The following is a 19,198-nucleotide window of genomic DNA, read 5'->3' as shown; positions in this document are numbered from 1 at the left end:
ATGCCTTTGATTGAAATGTATTCTGTTTTTAAAGCTTCACAATCTTTTTGACGGTGTCCTTGAATGCTTGCTTCACTTGCTGATTTCTTAGAGTGTAAATGAAGGGGTTTAATAAGGGAGTAATTGAGGTAATGAGCACAGCTATTCCTTTGTTGAAAGCGCCTTCTTCTTTTGCTGATGGATTAATGTACATAAACATGCAGCTGCCATAAGAGAGGGAGATGACAATCATGTGGGAAGAACAAGTGGAAAAAGCCTTTGTCCTCTGGTGGGCAGAAGGGATCCTCAAAATGGTCCTGATAATGTATGTATAAGAACATGTCACCAGCACCAGAGTAACCACCAGAGTCACAACTGCCAAGAAGATGACCATCAATTCTAGGAGGCTTGTGTCTGAGCAGGCAAGCTCCAGAAGGGGCCCATAGTCACAGTAATAGTGATTCAGAACATTGGAGGCACAGAAATCCACCTGGCTCATCAGGATGATTGGGGGTAAGATAGCTAGGAATCCTCCTAGCCAGGAGCAGAACACGAGTTGTATGCAGACTCTGTTGCTCATGATGGTCAGGTAATGCAGGGGTTTGCAGATGGCAACATAGCGGTCGTAGGACATAGAAGCCAAGAGGTAAAACTCTGTTGCCCCAAGGAATATAGCAAAAAAATATTGAATCAAGCATCCAGCAAAACTGATGACTTTATTTCCTGTTGTCACACTGGTCAGAAATCTGGGAATAAAAATGGATGTGAAGGAAATTTCTAAGAAGGAGAAATTCCGGAGGAAGAAATACATGGGGGTCTGGAGGTGAGGGTGTACCCGAGTGAGAATGATGATAGTCAGATTTCCTAGGACACTTAACATGTAGGTGAGGAGCAGAAAGATGAATATCACAATTTGGACCTCAGGTTGATTTGTGAAGCCCAACAGAATGAACTCAGTAAACGTCCTATTTTTCATTGTTGACCCTTTGGAGATCTGAAGGAAAAAGGTGACTGATGAAAAATGAGCTTTCTCAGGGTAGGAGAGACAAAGCTGATAGTAATGAATCATGTCATATATTACTCTCTATTCAGTTGTCCCAAACCAGTATCACATTGCAGTGGCCTTGGCTCCATGGAAGCCCAATATCTTCTATGTGAATGACCTTAATCCTAAAGTCTTTTTAATTCCCCAGTTGATATGTTTTTGGACACTTAACAGAATCTGTTACAGAATAATTACTCATTTTTCCCCCAGGAGAATATATTTTGAACCTATCCTTTAATCCCCAAGTGTTTACAAAATCTCCATATTTAAGTCACTTTCCTCTGACTCCATTAGTTTTTCATACTTCTGTACTCTTGGTGGAAGTTTTTCTATCAGATTCTGTTTTTTTGTGATTCCTTTTCTCCTCCTTGTGCTCTTTCCCCTTCTCTGTACCGTTTGACACTTCTCTGGCTATCTTCCATAGATCCTCATCTCCATAATTGTCCAAATCTCTGACTTCCTTGATACAGCAACCAATAGGAAATTCCCCACATGGATATGGTTGAAGGTTTTGATGTATAAGTGATTTATTCTGCACCCCTATTTCTTTTGAAGCATAAATTTGTAATAGACCTTTAAGACTTATGATCTTTGGTTCAGTATATCTCATATTGTGAGCATATTTTGGTACATGAACAAGGCTATGGTGTCAATAAATCATATTTATTAGCATTTCTTTTATGTTTCTCTGCCATGTATATTTGGAATATATCTCTGAGAATAGAGATCTTGAGATACCCACAGGAAGCATCTCAGTGTGGATTTTGCTCAAAGTCTTAAAGATTTCTTAGTGGCAAACTAAGGATGACAGTTTCTCTCTTCTTGGTATAGAGACAAGGAAGAGGGACATTTTTGTTTCTGACAATGAGTCCTTTGTAGATAAATTGGTAACCCCCAAGGAAGGAAACTTTGGCAGTGGTATCCTGCATACATTTTTAGATTTTTCTGAGTCAGAAGCAAAGACAATGTAAAAGGCCCTTCTAATTCACATGCATATGGGTAAGAAAAAAATCATATCCTCACAATCATTCTTATCAATCTCCCCATACTTCCTTATGCTGTTGGAGGCACTAGGCACTATTAAACATTGACCTGGATTCCCCTACAGCCCTCCCTTCCCTGTTTGTACTAACCTCTGGTCTGTGGCAAGTACTGCATTTTCATCCAGATTTTCGTGACTGATTGACCTCATGATCCACATTTATAGAATAATAACATCAGTGACTTTAAAAACATACAGTGCTCATACCCTTGACAATCTGAATGACTGTAGTGGGACGTTTATTTTGTTGATCCTAAGAGGTAAGTCAGGGGTGAAATGTGCCCTGTGAGTCTTGAGTAGTATAAATTTTGACATGCTGTCTATTGGCTTCCTGTCAACATTCTCCCCTTCACTCTCTCTTTTTGTTGCAGGAGTCACTGGCCATAGGTGGCTATTTCTTTATTTTAAGAAATTGAATAATAATTGACCTACAATATTCATTATTTTCAGGTGTGCAACATAGTGATTTGATAATTTTTTAATGTATTATGAAGTGATCACCAAAATAGCCTAGTTACTGTCTGCCACCATGAAAGTTCTTAAAAACATTATTATCATCTATGCTGTACATTACATACCTGTGATTTATTATTGGAAGTTAGTCCCACTTAATACCCTTTACCTTTCTTACCTTCCTCCCCCTATTCTCTCCCCACTCTGGTAATCTACAGTTTCTTTTGTAGATTATAAGTCTGTTTCTGTTTGTTGTTGTTGTTGGTTTTGTTTCTTAGATTCCACATGTAAGCATTCCACTTTTCTCTTAATGAAAGTACCCAAGTCTTTGGGGCTTAACTTAGGAAGCATATTACCTTCCATTCTATTAATGCAAACCAGAATCAAATGATACTTCCTGAGAAATACAGTCCTTCACATGTATAATAAAAGAAAAACAAATAAATGAATAACCCCCTACTACAGCAATGATAGAATTAGAAAAGTGGACTTTGATAGATGGAAAATTCCTTAATATTTCTTTTCTAAGAGAGATGATTTTGAAGTTCTTAGAAGGCAGGATATGGGCTTCTTTGCAGTTTCTGTGTTAGGCAGAATGCTGCAGGTTTTATCTGCTCTTTTCAGAACAGGCACATGGGGATCAATTCCCTGAAGAAGTTAAACATGCCCTATGGACTTAAGTTCAAAAGCTGCAAATGAACCGCAATTGTTGACAGTTTTAAGAACAAGTTGTAAACATATGGCTGAGGAGAGAAGGTCCAGAGAGACCACGATAAGGGTTCCATGAGAGAATCTGCCACAGACATGAGGTTTGTGAAGCTGAGAGCCATGGAGTGAGACCCCTGAGGATTGGTGTGCCTGGCCTACTCATCACTTCTATTATTTCTCCCTTTAATAACCCAATTTGGCCAGTGGTCAAATGTGATATAAATGAATTCACTTCGCAGTGAATTACCATAACCTTAATGCCATCATAGTTTTCATTAAGATCTGCATTACTAATTTTACTAAAATTAACAGGAATCAGCAACTGGAAAATATTTTGTTGTTATAGATTTGGCTCATATGTTGTATTCTATGAATAGCTCTTTACTTTTAAAGGAATGATACATTTTCACTCACCTCCCCATGAGACATTTGCCAATGTTCATTCCTTTACACATCTTAACTACGTCCAACTTATTCCAAGAACACAGGTATGGTGTTAGGTTGATAACATAATGTCTTTCTGCAAGGAAATTCAAGCTCCAGTCAGGGTTGGGCCATTGCATCCTATAAAATTCAAGTCCTGCTTAAGTAAAATTTCTGGACATTACTTGTCAGCTCAGGGATGATCCATACCTGATGCAGTAAGGAACCGACTTCTCACTGACATGGGCACTTACTACTTTAAGGTAGACTCAACAGGGGCACCTGGGTGGCTCAGTCTGTTAAGTGGCCGACTTCCGCTCAGGTCATGATCTCGCGGTCTGTGAGTTCGAGCCCCGCGTCGGGCTCTGTGCTGACCGCTCAGAGCCGGGAGCCTGTTTCAGATTCTGTGTCTCCCTCTCGCTGACCCTCCCCTGTTCATGCTCTGTCTCTCTCTGTCTCAAAAATAAATAAAACGTTAAAAAAAATTAAAAAAAAATAAAGTAGACTCAACATTTACTGTGTTTATTTGGGTTTCAGAAACATCTTTTACATTTACATTTTTTATTTAGATTCATTATACTGTTACTCACAAATTGGCTTATTTTGTTTTTTTGAAAAAAATATTTTTTTAATTTATTTATTTTTGAGAGAGAGACAGTGCAAGTGTGTGTGTGTGTGGGGGGGGGGGGGGGACAGAGAAGGGGGGGGGGACACAGAATTTGAAACAGGCTTCAGGCTCCAAGCTGTCAGCACAGAGCCTGGCGTGAGGCTTGAACTCATGAACTGTATGACCATGACCTGAGCTGAAGTTGGCCACTTAACCAACTGAGCCATCCAGATGCCCCTAAATTGGCTTACTTTGAATGGGCTATCCAATGACAAAAGGCTCTAGAATCTGTCTAAATTGCAATAAATCAGGGGCATCTGGGTGGTTCAGTCGGTTAAGTGTCTGTCTTCAGCTCAGATCATGATCTCATGGTTCATGGGTTCGAGCCCCACATCAGGCTCTATGGTAACAGCTCAGTGCCTGGAGCCTGCTTCAGATTCTGTGTCTCCCTTTCTCTCTGTCCCTCTCCTGCTTGTGCTCTATCTCAAAAATCAATAAACATTAAAAAAATTAAATTGCAATACATTAGGCACTCTCATTTTGTCCCCCGCAAAAGCTCCTTAATTGTAGAGGCTTCAACAACCTCCTCACATTCCTTCTGGGGTTTTTGGATCAGCTATGGTGGTCATACGTTGTTCATGGACTTTTGGCAAGAGACTATTTTCCTTGGCCGAATCCTACACACCATTGGGATGGCAACTGTTGGCTGCATTGTGTGCTCTTCTTGAGATAAATGCTTTCACATGTCCTGAGCTTGTGACTCTCTGGACCCAGTTGCCCATTGTGCCTGTGGTCATTGAGTCAGCACCCCACAAACTTGGCATAGATGCTTCATTGTTAAAAGGAAAATGCTACTTATGGAGCCAACTTGGGCCCTCTGGCATATCCCACCTGTAAGAGGAAGTGGTTTCCACATTATCAGTCCTTTGCTAGATGCAACAGTGCCTGAAGAGGTCACCCTTTTCTCCTATCCGTTGGCTACCTAACAACCCCATTGGGATTAATTTAGTGAGTAGGAAAGGGAGTTTGTATTCTTTATAGATGTTGGCACCACCATCATGCATGGTAGAACCTACTGAAGAGCTACTGCATTCCATTCCCTAACTGGGACATCCCTAATCAAGCAAGGATGGAACCTGTGGGTCAGCACAGTTATGTTAGCATTAGACAATGTTCTGGCCAACACTTGGCCCCTTCCTCACATTTTTATAGACTTTAGTGCCATTGCCAATGATATGGTCATCTGGTTTGACTAATGGCAGCAATAATAATTCCTTATCTGAGGTGTTCCCCCCCTATCTTTCAAGTAAAGAACTTTAGGGATTTTTTGCCTCATAGATCATCAAAATGCAAATCAAGGCCACACGTATTCTCCACATACTAAAATTTAGTTTTCAGGGACTCATTATAATACACAGGTAGATAAATTGGTTTTGATTTCTGAGACACATATTGGCACAGCCTCAGATCTGATGCCACTAACTCTGGACTGGTAGGCTTATGAAATATCAGGCCATGGAGAAGCTAATGCCTTGAAGTCCTGAGAAGAATGAAAGGGACTTCCCCTCTCCTCTGCCATGGGTAACGTAGTGACTAATGTACCTTATATGGGAAAATGTGCCACTGTCTATATAATTGATGAGGCTTAATTCCCTGGGGACTATCCGTTAACCAATGGCAAATAGATTTTATGGGGTCGCTGACCCTCTGCAGAAGATACTTACTATTCTCTGACCGTGGTGGTACATTTATAAGGGAATATTACTCGTCTATCCTTATAGACATGTTACCATTGAAGCCACAACACAAGGTACCAACAAGACACTTCTTATTCTCTTCAGACTTCCAGGCATTATTGATAGTAACCAAGGCACACACTTCAGTTCTCAGAATTCACTGTGTTGGGCTCTTGAAAAAGCATTCAGTAAAACTACCCACCCCTTTCACTCTACCCCCGTGCCAGCCTCAGGCTAAAGGCTTTAAGTGCAAGGAAGCTTACTTAAAGAAACCTTGCTAAAATTACATGATTAATACATGGTTTTCCAAATGACTGTCACTGCCATCAGCAACTGTATTTATGCTCAACTTCTGGCAGTTAAGACCCCTTACTTTGTTCTGATCATTGGGCTTACTGGCACCTTATAAATAGAAACCTTCCTGTACAAGACGTTTCTGTCAAAATAGTCACTCCTGTTAGGTCTTTGGTTTCATTGTTATATACCCCAGTCATATCCCATTCTCAGGCCTTCCTCCTAACATCACCTGTATTCTGTGTACCTTTTATGCCAATGTTTTATTTTGGGCAACAGAACTTCCCTCAGTCTCAACACCAACATGCTCTTTTCCTGCTAATTGTGCTTACTTTGCTCACAATCCTGGGAGTCACAGGCATTGCCTTAAGCACACATAACACCACCACACAAACTTATGTTATTAATGCCCACCAGGAAGTATCAAAGATGCTTTATAAACACACGCAACAACATTGTACCACAATGTATGAATTTATTGTAAAACTTATTTATCCATTTTTGGAGCACCTGGGTGACTCAGTCCGTTAAACATCTGACTCTTGATTTGGGCTCAGGTCATGATCTCACGTTTCATGAGATCAAGGCCTGCAGCAGGCTCTGTGCTGACAGCGCCAACCCTGCTTGGGTTTCTATCTCTGTTCCTCCCTCACTTGTGCTGTTCGTGTCTCAAAAATAAATGAATAAACATAAAAAAACCCACCTTATTTATCCATTTTACTGCTGATAGAAATTTAGGTTGTTTCTGTTTCAGGGAAATTTTGAACAAGTTGCAATGAGCATTTTTGTACATGCATGCTACAGCGTTTTTAGAGAGGTTTGTTCAGGAAACATATCCAGGTTATTTGGTAGTGCATTTAAAATATTCAAATGTATTACTAATTTCTGGTTATACTTTTGATATTGATTTCTGGCTTAATTACACTGTGGGCAGAGAACAAATCCATTTTTCCAATCTTTTGAAATTTATTGAGATTTGTGTTTTGATCCTTTCATTATAAAAATGTACTGTTTGTTCTTTTGTTGTTGTTTGTTCTTGAAAAGAAAGTGGATTCTGGATTTGTTGGGTACAATATACTTTCCATATTTTTATTAAGTCAAGATTTTAATCTTGTGCCTTAAATCTGTATATTCTTTGTCATGTCCTACTATTGATTTTATGGCTTAAAAAATTCCCCCATAATTATAGATTTAACCATTTTTTCATTACATGTCTACCAATTTTTATTCTGTTAGTTTTGAGGGCTAGTTGTTAGGGGCACAAAAAATTATCAAAGTCTATAGTTAGTTATTATCTTTACCCTCCTCCCAGTCAGCAAAAGGAATGTAGGGCTTTATCTCCATTTCATATATCTTAATTAGTGTGACATTTTTGTTTTATATTTTTATGTTCTATATATTGTTAAAACCCCATAGTATATGACTGTTACTGATTTTGCAGATGTTCACTTAGATTTACCTATATATTTACCAGTTTAATTGTTATCCATTCTTTCTTTCATGTTATTTCTTCCATTTTCACCCTAATATAGAGAGATACCTCAGAGAAATCTGGTGTACCCTTTACTAGTTTCCCAAGATAGTAACATCTTGCAAAACTATAGTATAGACAGGATATTGCCATTATAATCCATTGACCTTTTATAATTTATTATAGTCTGGTTCTTCTCGTGGCTAATTTTTTAGTTTTTTACATGTGAAAATCTCTTTAATCTTTTGTTTTTAAAATAAATCTTCTTTTTAAATTTAGCATGCAGAAGAAAAGTACACAAAAAAGAAGTGCCACGATGGAGTAAATATCACATCTAAATAACTAGCACCCAGAAATTCAATTGTGATGTGTCTTGGTGTGCATTGCTTTAGCTTTCTTCTGTTTTAAATCTGCTTGACTACTTGAATCTGCAGGTTTATGTGTTTTTCCAAATTTGGGAAGTGTTCAATAATTATTTCTTAGAATCGTTTCTCAGCTCTCTTATTTCCTTCTGGGATTCCAATTTAGCAATGTTAGCTCTTTTCCAATTGTCCCATGGATGCCTGAAGCTTTTTTTATTTTTAAAAATTGTATTTACTCTCTGTTGTTCCAATTGGGTAAATGCTACTGATCTGTCTTCAAGTTCACTGATCTGTCTTCAGTCATCTATATTAATGAGGTCATCCAGTGAATGTTCAAAATTTGTTATTGTATTTCTAAGTTCTGTATTTCCATTTAGTTCATTTTATAACTTTAATTTCTTTGTGAGATATCTATGTTTTCATTTTTTAAAAGAGAATCCACAGCTGCATTGAAGCATTTTTATGATGGCTGCCTTAAAATTCATGTTAGATAATCCCCAAATTTGATTCATCCCAGTGTTGGCATCTGTTGATTATCTTTCTTTATTCAAGTTGTGGTATTTTTGGTTCTTTGTGTTATGAGCAATTTTGGATTGTACTTTTGATATTTTTGATACTTAATTACAATATTCAGAATCCTATGTAATATATATTTTTCAGCAGCCAGTCTCTGTTGAGGTGAAGCACAAGACCAGGTGAGTGTGTATGTTTGGTCTCTGGCTCAGCCCTGCCAACACCATCCTGAAAAAAGTGGAACTTTCTACCCATGTTGCCTCATGCAGATGGGTGGGGTGGAAGTTCAGCTTCCTTCTCAGCCTTGGTGACACCTTCACACTGAGAGTAGGGCATTGATTCATACTGTCTTTTTGTCAGTGGGAGTATATACTTAAACCAGGCCCTGCTACCATCAGGGAGAGGCAAGCACAGATCTGACTCACACTGCTGTTGCTGCAGGGTCGGGCTTCCCAGTTTCATGCTCATCTTTGCTGGCCAGGGGATGTCTGGCCAGAGGGGCCAACTAGTCCATCTCATACCACTTCATCCCACATCATTGATGGTAGGTAGAGGTGGAGGGTCAGCTCCCCACTGGGCCTTGCTCACACAGAGAAAGGGGCAGTGGAGTATCCTCTACCTCTACCTCACACAACATCATTCTGTCTTGTTAATGCCAGATGGGAGTGGAGGCTCAGCTCCACACTGGCCCCGCTTACACTGTAGGGGACAGGAGTGTTGAATAGACCAGGTTTGCACTGAGTCATTCGGTCTTATTGCCCTTAGGTGGGTGTGGAGTTTCAGTTCCCAATTAGACCTCAATGACTGCAAGGATGGAAGAAAGTAGAGTGTAGCCTCAAATAACACCACCTCCAGGTGGGAGTGGAGGCTGGCTCACCACCTACCTGATGATACTACTCTGCAGAAGGATTGGAAGCATTGCCTATTTCCATGGGATGAGAATGAAAGATTAGCTTCCCACTCAGCCCACTGACAGCACCCTGCCTGGGAAATCAGAGTGAGCTGCTTTCATTGTGTAGGGGATGGACCACCTGCTCCTCTCTTGGCTCTGATGACAGTAGGTGATGGAGGAATTAGAGAGCCACCTGCGACAGTCAGCTATCTTCTCAGGCCTGGCATCATTGCTAGGTAGAGGAAATCACTGCAATACCACTTATGCAGGGTGGGAACGTGGAGTTGAAGATCAGCTCCCTGTCTGGTTCCTCTGAAGCTGCAGAGGTTGAAGTGTGTTTTTGTTTGGCTGGAGTAGGGCAGCTATTCCCCAAGGGTTCTCCATTGTTAGGCCACCTTTTTCCTGGTCCTTTGGTTAGGAGAAACAGCCTTTTTGAGGAATTTTTATATTTTTATGCTTGTTGGTGGTTCTGGATTGAAAGCTTCTGAATTTCCCTGTGTGGGATATACAAGAGGTGATAGAATACCCAGAGGTCTCACTGTCGTGGTGTTTCTCAATTCTTGAGGTCCCTAGGTAGTCTTCCTTCTTCTTTCACGTTTCACAGTCTTCTTATGCTTGCTTGTTGTGTTCTCTGAAGGTTTTTTTAGTTGTAAGATCTGTGAAGAATGCTTCTACTCCATCTTTGCTGGAACTAGAAGTAATCTTTAGTTTTTTTCTTAATGTGTATTTATTTTTGAGAGAGAGAGAGAGAGAGAGCCAGCAGGGGAGGGGCAGAGAGAGAGGGAGACACCGAATCGAAGCAGGCTCCAAGCTTTGAGCTGTCAGCACAGAGCTCGATGCGGGGCTCAAACTCATGAGCAGAGAGATCATGACCTGAGCCAAAGTCAGTCATTTAACCAACTGAGCCACCCAGGCACCCCAATCTTTAGGTTTTAAGGATACTTCATGCACTATAGATTCTAAGGTGACAATTTATTTATTTCTTTATTTTTGTGTATGTATGTATGCATGTATGTATTTATTTATTTACCTATGTTGAGGTATAATTGACATACAAAAATGCTATATGTATGTAATCATCTTGATGAGTCTGAAGTATACACTCGTGAAAATGTCATGATAAAAAATGCCATGAACTTTACTATCATCTCTAAAAGTACCCTTTTTCCCTGTTTTTTTTCCTTCATGTGTGCTGAGAATATTTAACATAAGATCTACTGTCTTAACAAATTTTTCAGTATTATTAACTAGAGGTATTGTACTCTATAGTAGATCTCTAGGACTTATTTATCTTCCATACCTGAAACCATGTACCCTTTGATGAATACTCCCCCAATTCTCCCTCTCCTAGCCCCTGCCAACTAGCATTCTACTCTCTGTGTCTATGAATTCAGTGTCTTCAGATTCCACATAAAAGTGAGATCAAACAGTATTTGTCTTTCTCTGTGTGACTTATCATATATTTATATAAATACACTTATCAATACCAAAATCAATCATCATTTATTACAGCATTACTTCATTGTAACTGCATAAGCACATTATTTTCAGGAGGAATTAGCATTTTCCAGCTTAAAGAACTATTCTCTTTCATATCCAATTTAGAAAGGTAAATATTAACATCCACAAAAACTCTTGTTGGAAGCTTGTCAAGGCACAATGCTAGAAAATTCCTAAATTTTATAATCATACCAAACATATCTGTCCTAGAAAAATTTGCTGAACACATCTCTTGGCTCTACGGTGCATAAATATGGTCTCTGATACTCAGCTCAAGTTGAAGATCTTTCCATAAGTTGCTGTACCAAATGTTGAAGTGGTTTAATTTCCATCTGAACTTTTTTTTTCTGCCAGAAATACATCGTTTATTAATGCTTATAATCTGGGCCTTCAGGCTTTTTTCTTTCATTTTTATTCCTTGGCTTTTAAAATAAACTTTATCTGTCCAGTAAATTTAATTATGACATATAGAAGAAAAATGCTGAAAATGTAGTTAATTATTGCAAAGTGGACTTGTCTGTGTAATCACCACCTAGATAAAGAAACAGAACTTACTAACATCCTGAAAGTTTCCCCTTTACCTAAACAAAACACTCTCCCTCTTTTCCCCAAAGTTAACCCATATCCTGACTTCTAACACCATTGATTAATCTTGCCCGTTTTAAGCATTTTACAAATGGATATCTTATGATATGCATTCTTTCATGTTTGGTTTCTTTCACTCAGCATTGTATTTGTGAGATTTATACATGTTTTTGCATGTGGCAGTAAGGTGTTTATTTTCATTGCTATAGAGTACTCCATTGTATGGATATACTTCATCCATATGTGTATTAACCATTTGGATATCCTCTTTTGTGAAGAGCTGTTCAAATGTGTTGCCTGTTGTGTTAAAGTCATCTGTCTTCTTACTGATTTGTAAGCATTTAAAATATATTGTCTATGCGACCTTTGTAAGTTGTGTATTTTGCCTATATTTTCTCACTCTCTGCATTGCTTTTTTACTCTCTAGTGTTTCTTGACAAATGAACTTCATCAGGTTATAAACTGATGTAATGGTAAAGTAGTCCAACTTACTAGACTTTTCTTTTATAATTAGTGCTCTTTGTTTTCAACTTAAAAAATATTCTTTATCCCAAGATCATGGAGATATTCTTCTAGTTCTCACCTAGAAGCTTTCCTATTTTTTTTCACATTTTTTACATTCAAGGTTATTTATTAAGGAGACTGCATGGTAGAGTTGTAATTAGTTAATTACCATACTCTGTTTTCCAGAGATATAGTCATCCATATCAAAGCAGCAGGTGAGTATGTACTTGACAAGAAGCATATCTTAGAAGGAAATAAATCTGTGTATACAACTTCAGAAATTATTTCTTTTCTAAAAACAGCTTTATTGAAGTATAATTGGTATATAAATGCACATATTTAATGTATACAATTTGATGTGTTTGGACTTAGGCATATCCCTATGAAACTAATACCACAACCAAGGTAAAAAACATATACATCATTTCCAAAAGTTTCCTTACATCCCTTTGGTTTTTTGAAAAATGTGTTAAGTGCTCACTTAACAGGAGATCTACCCACTTAACAAATTTTTAAGTGCATAATACAGTATTGTTAAGTATAGGCATTACATTGTATAGTAGATCTCTAGAGCTTATTCATTTTCATAAATTAAAATTCATACCCATTGAAGAACAACTCCCATTTCTCCACCCCCTAAACTCTGATATGCACCTTCAGTTCTCTACTTCTATGAGTTTGATTATTTGAGATACTTCACATAAGTGAGATTACACAGTATTTGTCCTTCTGTGACTGGCTTATTTCACTTAGGTAATATCCTCCAAGTTCATCCACGTTGTTCCATTTGGCAGGATTTCCTTATTTTTAAAGGCTAACTAGTATATTATTGTATGTATATAACACATTTTCTTTAACCATTCATCATTAATGAACATTCAGGTTTTTTCGTATCTTGCCTATGGTGAATAAGGCTGTAATGAACATGGAAGTGCAGAGATCTTGTTTCTAATGCTTTGGATAAATAGCCAGAAGTGGGATTTCTAAGTTATATGGTAATTCTATTTTTAATGTTTTGAGGAACCTCAAAAAATACTATTCTTTATAGTGGCTGCACCAATTTACCTTCCCACCAACAGTGTACAGGAGTTCCAATTTCTCCACATTCTTACCAACACTTTTGTTCTTTTTCATAATAGTCATCCTACCAACTGTGAGCTGATATCTCATTGTGATTTTGATTTGCATTTCCTTGATTATTGGTGATGTTGTAATACCTTTTCTTGATTATTTCTGTTATTTTCCTTGATTATTGGCAATGTTGTAACACCTTATCTTATACCTGTTGGCTATTGGTATGTCTTCTTTGGAGGTATGTATGTTTAGTCCCTTTGCCCACTTTTGAAAAGATTTATTATTATTATTATTATTATTATTATTATTATTAATTAAACTCTATGTCCAGTATGGGGCTTGAACTCATGACCCTGAGATCAGGAGTCACATGTTCCATCTGTGAATGTGTTTTTTGGAAGAGATTAACAATTAAATTGGTAGACTTTGAGTAAAGCAAATTACCTTTCATAATGTGGGTGAATTTCATCCAGCCAGTTGAAGGCCTTCATAGAACAAAGACTGACCTCCCTGAGCAAGAAGGAATTCTACTAGCAGACTGCCTTTGGACTTGAATTGCAACTCTACCCTTAGTCTCTGGCTTGCTGGCCAACCTTCAGATTTTGGACTTACCATACCTCCACAATTGCATGAGCCAATTACTTAAAATAAATGTCTATTTATACACATCCTATTGTTTCTGTTTCTCTGGAGAACCTAATACACATGATATGGAAAACAGTCCCTGGTATGACATCCAATAATTTCCACCTCCTGGTGTCCATGCCTTTGTGTAATTCCCTCCCTTTGAGTACAGATAAAATCATTTACTTGATTCTAACCAATAGAATGTGAAAAATATAGTGGGACTGTAACTTCTTTGATTTGGTTGTGTTATGTGACAATGGTAATGTGATGCCACTCCCATGATTATGTTACATCATATAAGACTCCATCTTAGCAGGCTGAAGCAAAATTCTTTTCCTGCTGGCCTTTAAGAAGCAAGTTGTTGTGACGTGAACTGCTTATGGAGTGGGTCACATGGCAGGGAACTGCAGGTAGTCTCCAGGGGCTGAGAGCCTCAGTCAGTAGCAGAAAGGAACTGAATTCTGCTGATAACCATAGGTACATGGAAGAGAACTGTAATCTCCAGGAAAGAGGGCAGCCTGGCTGATGCCTTGATCATAGCCTTATGAGACTTTGAACAGAAGACCTAGCTAAGCTGTGTTCAGACTTCTGACCCATAGAAACTGTGAGATAATAAATGTGTCCTGTTTTAGGTCACCTGGGTGGCTCAATCAGTTGAGCATCTGACTCTTGATTTTGGCTCAGGTCATGATTTCACCATTTCATGGGTTTGAGCTGTGCATTGGCCTCTGTGATGACAGCCTAGAGCCTGTTTGGGATTCTTCCTCTCTCTCTACCCCTCTCCCATTCATGCTTGATCTCTCACTCTCAAAATAAATAAATAAGTAAACTTAAAAAAAGTGTGCTGTTTTAACTTATAAAAATTGTGGTAATTTGTTATGCAACAAGAGAAAAATTAATATGGATGGCTATTGCTAAGTGCTATTGGCATTTTAGAAGAAGATAATAAAAAGCTGAGCATGATTAATAAGTGTTCAAAAAGCCTGAAGGCCTGTCTGGTAGCTTGCATAGAGGCTCCCATCTCTTATAGTGAGAGTGCAAGGAATATTAAAGATCAAGCCTTCAGTAGCTGGAAAATATGCCATGTAGAGCATATGTTGGGTTCAGTGTGAGAATCATAACAAAGGTTTGTGGGGTTCTGAGAGACAAGGCTAAACCATCTTCACTGGAGAGTTACACATTTTTTGAAAAAAACTCCTGGTGTGCTAATTGACCTTTCTAGGTGCAGAGCATATGACCATGGGATAGCAAGTGGTTGTGCTTCTGGAATTACCAATCAAGAACTGAGTTTGGACAGACCAACCATGTTATAATATTGAGCAGGCCTGACAGCAGTACATCATAAGATGCAAGTGGTACATCTGGGATTGAGCAAAAGTTTCTTGTACACAAAGGGAGCAGGGAGGACTATGTGGTGCCCATGTGATACACTTAACTGTCATTAATCAGAAAAGGCCACATAATCATATGGCAGGAATATGGAAGGATTCCTCTCTTTCCTTTAACTTATTTCATTCCACATGTCTTTTCACCATTTGAAGTACCTAATAAGTGTTATGAACTTTAAATATATACTTTCTTACTTCCATAACAATCTTGAATTATGTGTTCTTTCCTCCACCTTACTACTGACATGGATAAGATCTAGTTTAATTATGTCTTAGAGAGAATCACTAATCACTAATACCACAGAGCTAAGACTTGTGTGTCTGTACTGGGTGGAGAAGAGTCTTGGATAGGATGTGGAAAGATGAATTGTGTGTGGCAAGATAACTTTTGAGATAATGAATTAAGGGTTTTATAACTTTTATTTCTGAAAGCCTGAACCTACTGAGAATATAGTACAAAGATTAAAAAAAGACTAAATAGATTTTGTGGGTACTCCACATAGAAGGCAGCCTATGCATTCCTCCCTGGCAGCTACAACTCAATGGGATTCACTACATGGTACTAGATCCTAGGCCTAAGATTCCTAGGCCCTTTCTTTCCCAAAGATTTCCAGTTACAAGCATGGCATGGAAACAGAAGAGCTAGTGAACATGAAAGGACATGCAGGTGGGGCCAGTGGATATTTTCTTGGTTATTGCCTAGAAGAGCTTCTCCATGGCCTTGGTAAGACCAAGGACCTTTGTATTACCTGGGTTGGGGTTAGGGGGACAATGGCTGAGGCTATCTTCAGCTCAATGGAAGAGGTGCATGGAGTAAAATTTAACTCCATTCAAAATACTGTTGGTAAGTAAAAGTAGACACAATCTTTGACTTTATGGAGTTTAGTGTTTAGTGAAAGAGAGGGCCTAGTGTCTAGAGCAGTAGAGATCAATTAATAAAATAATAACAACAAATATGTCATATGGTTAGGGGGTTATTCATTCTCAAAGTTTGGTGAAAAAGATAAGAAAAATCATTATCTTCAGCTATACCCTTTGTTTTTATCTATCCTTAGCAAACTAAATATGTCCTTTAATTACTCTTTTAGCTTGCTAATCTCATTTAATAATCAAGCTTTGCTTAGCCCACTGCTCAGAATTCCCACAAGTCTTTCTTTCTCATTTTATTTTAAAAAACATTTTCTGTATCCAGTGATTTCCAGTGGACAGAGTGTGAGTAGGATTGAGGGAATGAAGATTCATTTCCCCTCATGTAATTTTTAGTATAAGAAAAGACTCATTAATTCTTTACCTCTGGCATCAAGACTGCTGATCCGTATACCAGTTCCTTAGTCTTCTAAATCAGCTTGGAATATCCCTCTACTCCTAAGTATCCCTGGAATTTCTTGCCTGTTTTCTAGCTACCTTACTCCCTACTTTGTCCCTTCCTGACATTGAAAGGGATGAGGAAAGTTAGAAGATGTGTCTGAATTGGTGGTAGTAAAAGCCTAGTTGCAACTTGGACTTTCTGATTCCTGGTACAGCGTATGTCTTCCTAGAGCATCAGATGAACAGTAGAAAATTATGATGAAAGAAAGGGGTAGTGGGGAAGAGGCACCAACTTGAAACGCCAAAACTGGGCACTTAAAAATTATTCTTTATTCATTGGTTAATTTTGTAAGCTTTTGTGTTTGAGATTGGATTGTTTTTGAATGTAAAAAAAAAATCATTACAGTGAATAACTTGGATAACAGAATAGAATGCAAGTTTAAGCTGTCACTTACATTTTATCTGTCCCATTAATCTTTTTAAGCCTGTTAAGATGACATTCCAAAAAGGAAAACAAATGCACACAGACATACACAGAGACACACAGATGATAAGAATATGAAATTCTATTTTGAAAAAAGGCTGGGTTTTTATAAAAAGTTGTACAACTTTTAAGCAAATGGTTTTAGAGGAAAATTTTAGCCTACATTTATATCTCCCTGAAAAGTGAGAGAGACAGAGTAATGAGTATTATCCAATAGAGTGATAGCAGGGTCATTCCTTTAGACCTAGATTCTCATCACTGATGTTCCTAAGAAATTAGGCACTCAGATCAGGACATAGCAGTACAAGAGGGGTAGCTGAGCACTCATATGATAGTAATTGATGCTGTCAAATTTCTTAGTCCTATAAGTAAAAGCAGGTATATTGTTATAAATATTTACTGCAGAATTATTCCCATGTGTTTCTCAGAATAGATTGAACTAAAAAATTAATGTGTGTATCAATAGTGGGCACTAGGTGTAGCAGAATGGGGCTGTATATATATAACTATGAACAATATACAATTAGGGAAAAATAAAACAGAGGTCAAGAATTCTTCTATAATTTGTCATTCTGTCCTCACTAGTCCTTTAGTTATTTGAGATAGATGTAACATTTCAGATCATGTCTTTGAAAGCTTGTACTACTTGCTTGTTCCTCAGAGTAGAAATGAAGGGATTCATCACTGGGGCAATGGAGGTGGTAAGCACTGACACCACCTTATTAATAGCAACCCCTTCTTTTGCATGAGGTTTGATATAGATAAAGATGCATCTTCCATAAGTAATAGAAACCACAATTATATGGGGAGAACAAGTAGAAAAAGCCTTTTTCCTTTGCTGGGCAGAAGGGAATCTGAGAATGGTCCTGATGATGTATGTGTAGGACAGAATTACACACACCAAGGTGAAAATGAGTGTCAGCACAGCCAGGACCAAGACAAATTGCTCTATAAACTCTGTGTCTGAGCAGGTAATCTTCAGGATGGAAGTAGCATCACAGCCAAAGTGATATATGACATTGGAGTCACAAAACTTGAGCTCAAGCCCATGCCAAATGGTGGGATGACAATGATCAGAGCAATGATGCAGGTTCCAATCAGGAACTTGATGCAGACCCTGTTATTCATGAAGGTTATGTAATGCAGGGGTTTGCAGATGGCAACATAGTGGTCATAGGACATGGTTGTCAGGAGAAAAAACTCAGTTACACCCAAGACAGTAACAAAAAATAATTGAGTGGCACATGCACTGTAGGTAACGTTATTGTCCCCAGATGCCATTGTGTAGAGGAATCTGGGAATGCAAACAGTTGTAAATGACACTTCCAAGATGGAGAAATTCCAGAGGAAAAAATACATGGGACTTTTAAGGTGGGAATCCACCAAGGTGAGAGTGATGATGGTCAGATTCCCTACAACACTTAACAAGTAAATTAGAAACAAAAAAATAAAAAGCAGAATCTGTAGATTTGGGTCATCTGTTAGTCCCACCAGGATGAATGTTGTTATTGCTGTATAATTTTTCATCACGGATTCCTGACTATGGCTTGGTCTGTATATGAAAATAAGAGAGAAATTAGATCAGAGAGAGAGACTGTCAGCACAAGTTAGCAGTGGGTTGAGTTGAAAATGTTAGCTGAGCCAGGATTTTATTTTATGTGCCACCTGTTAATGAAGATATGCTTGTCATCTTAGTTCCATGTGAGGCAAACAGGGTTGACTGGTTAAAGTTCTGAAGTTAAATCTTTCAGCCTCTGCTTTCTACTCACTGTAGTAATCCAAATTCTCATCTAAAGTATTTTATGCCTTTCTGCTCTCTTCTCTTTCTAAACTACACAAAAACACTCTTGCAAGTCCATTCTAGAGATAGAACCAGAATGATCTTTTAAAATAATACATGGGGCACCTGGGTGGCTCAGTCTGTTTAAGTGTCCAACTCTTGATTTTGGTTCAGGTCATGATCTCAAGGTTCGTGGGATTGAGTCCTGCTTTGGGCTCTGGGCTGACAGCCAGCATGGGGCCTACCTGGGATTCTCTCTTTCCTCCCTCCCCCAACCCCCTCTCAAAATAAGCAAGTAGACATTAAAGAATTAAAACAATACATGAGGTGTACTTGGCTGGCTCAACCAGTAGAGCATGTGACTCTTGATCTTGGAGTCATGAGTTCAAGCCCCACATTGGGCATAGAGCTTTCTTAAAGAAA

The 19,198-nt window shown here is 38.3% G+C and overlaps 1 protein-coding gene and 1 pseudogene across 1 annotated transcript; both read right to left on the bottom strand.

Annotated features, from left to right (window-relative positions):
• Window positions 1–28: 28 nt before the first annotated feature.
• Window positions 29–955, bottom strand: LOC122223638 (olfactory receptor 6C4). Its single transcript, XM_042944613.1, has one exon. The coding sequence runs from the start codon at window positions 953–955 to the stop codon at window positions 29–31; it is 927 nt and encodes a 308-aa protein (XP_042800547.1).
• A 16,656-nt stretch (window positions 956–17,611) lies between these two features.
• Window positions 17,612–18,522, bottom strand: LOC122223637 (annotated as a pseudogene).
• Window positions 18,523–19,198: the final 676 nt, after the last annotated feature.

The sequence above is a fragment of the Panthera leo genome, chromosome B4 (assembly GCF_018350215.1).
Source record: "Panthera leo isolate Ple1 chromosome B4, P.leo_Ple1_pat1.1, whole genome shotgun sequence".
Classification (NCBI taxonomy): Eukaryota; Metazoa; Chordata; class Mammalia; order Carnivora; family Felidae; genus Panthera; species Panthera leo.
This window is presented reverse-complemented; position numbering and strand designations above follow the sequence as displayed.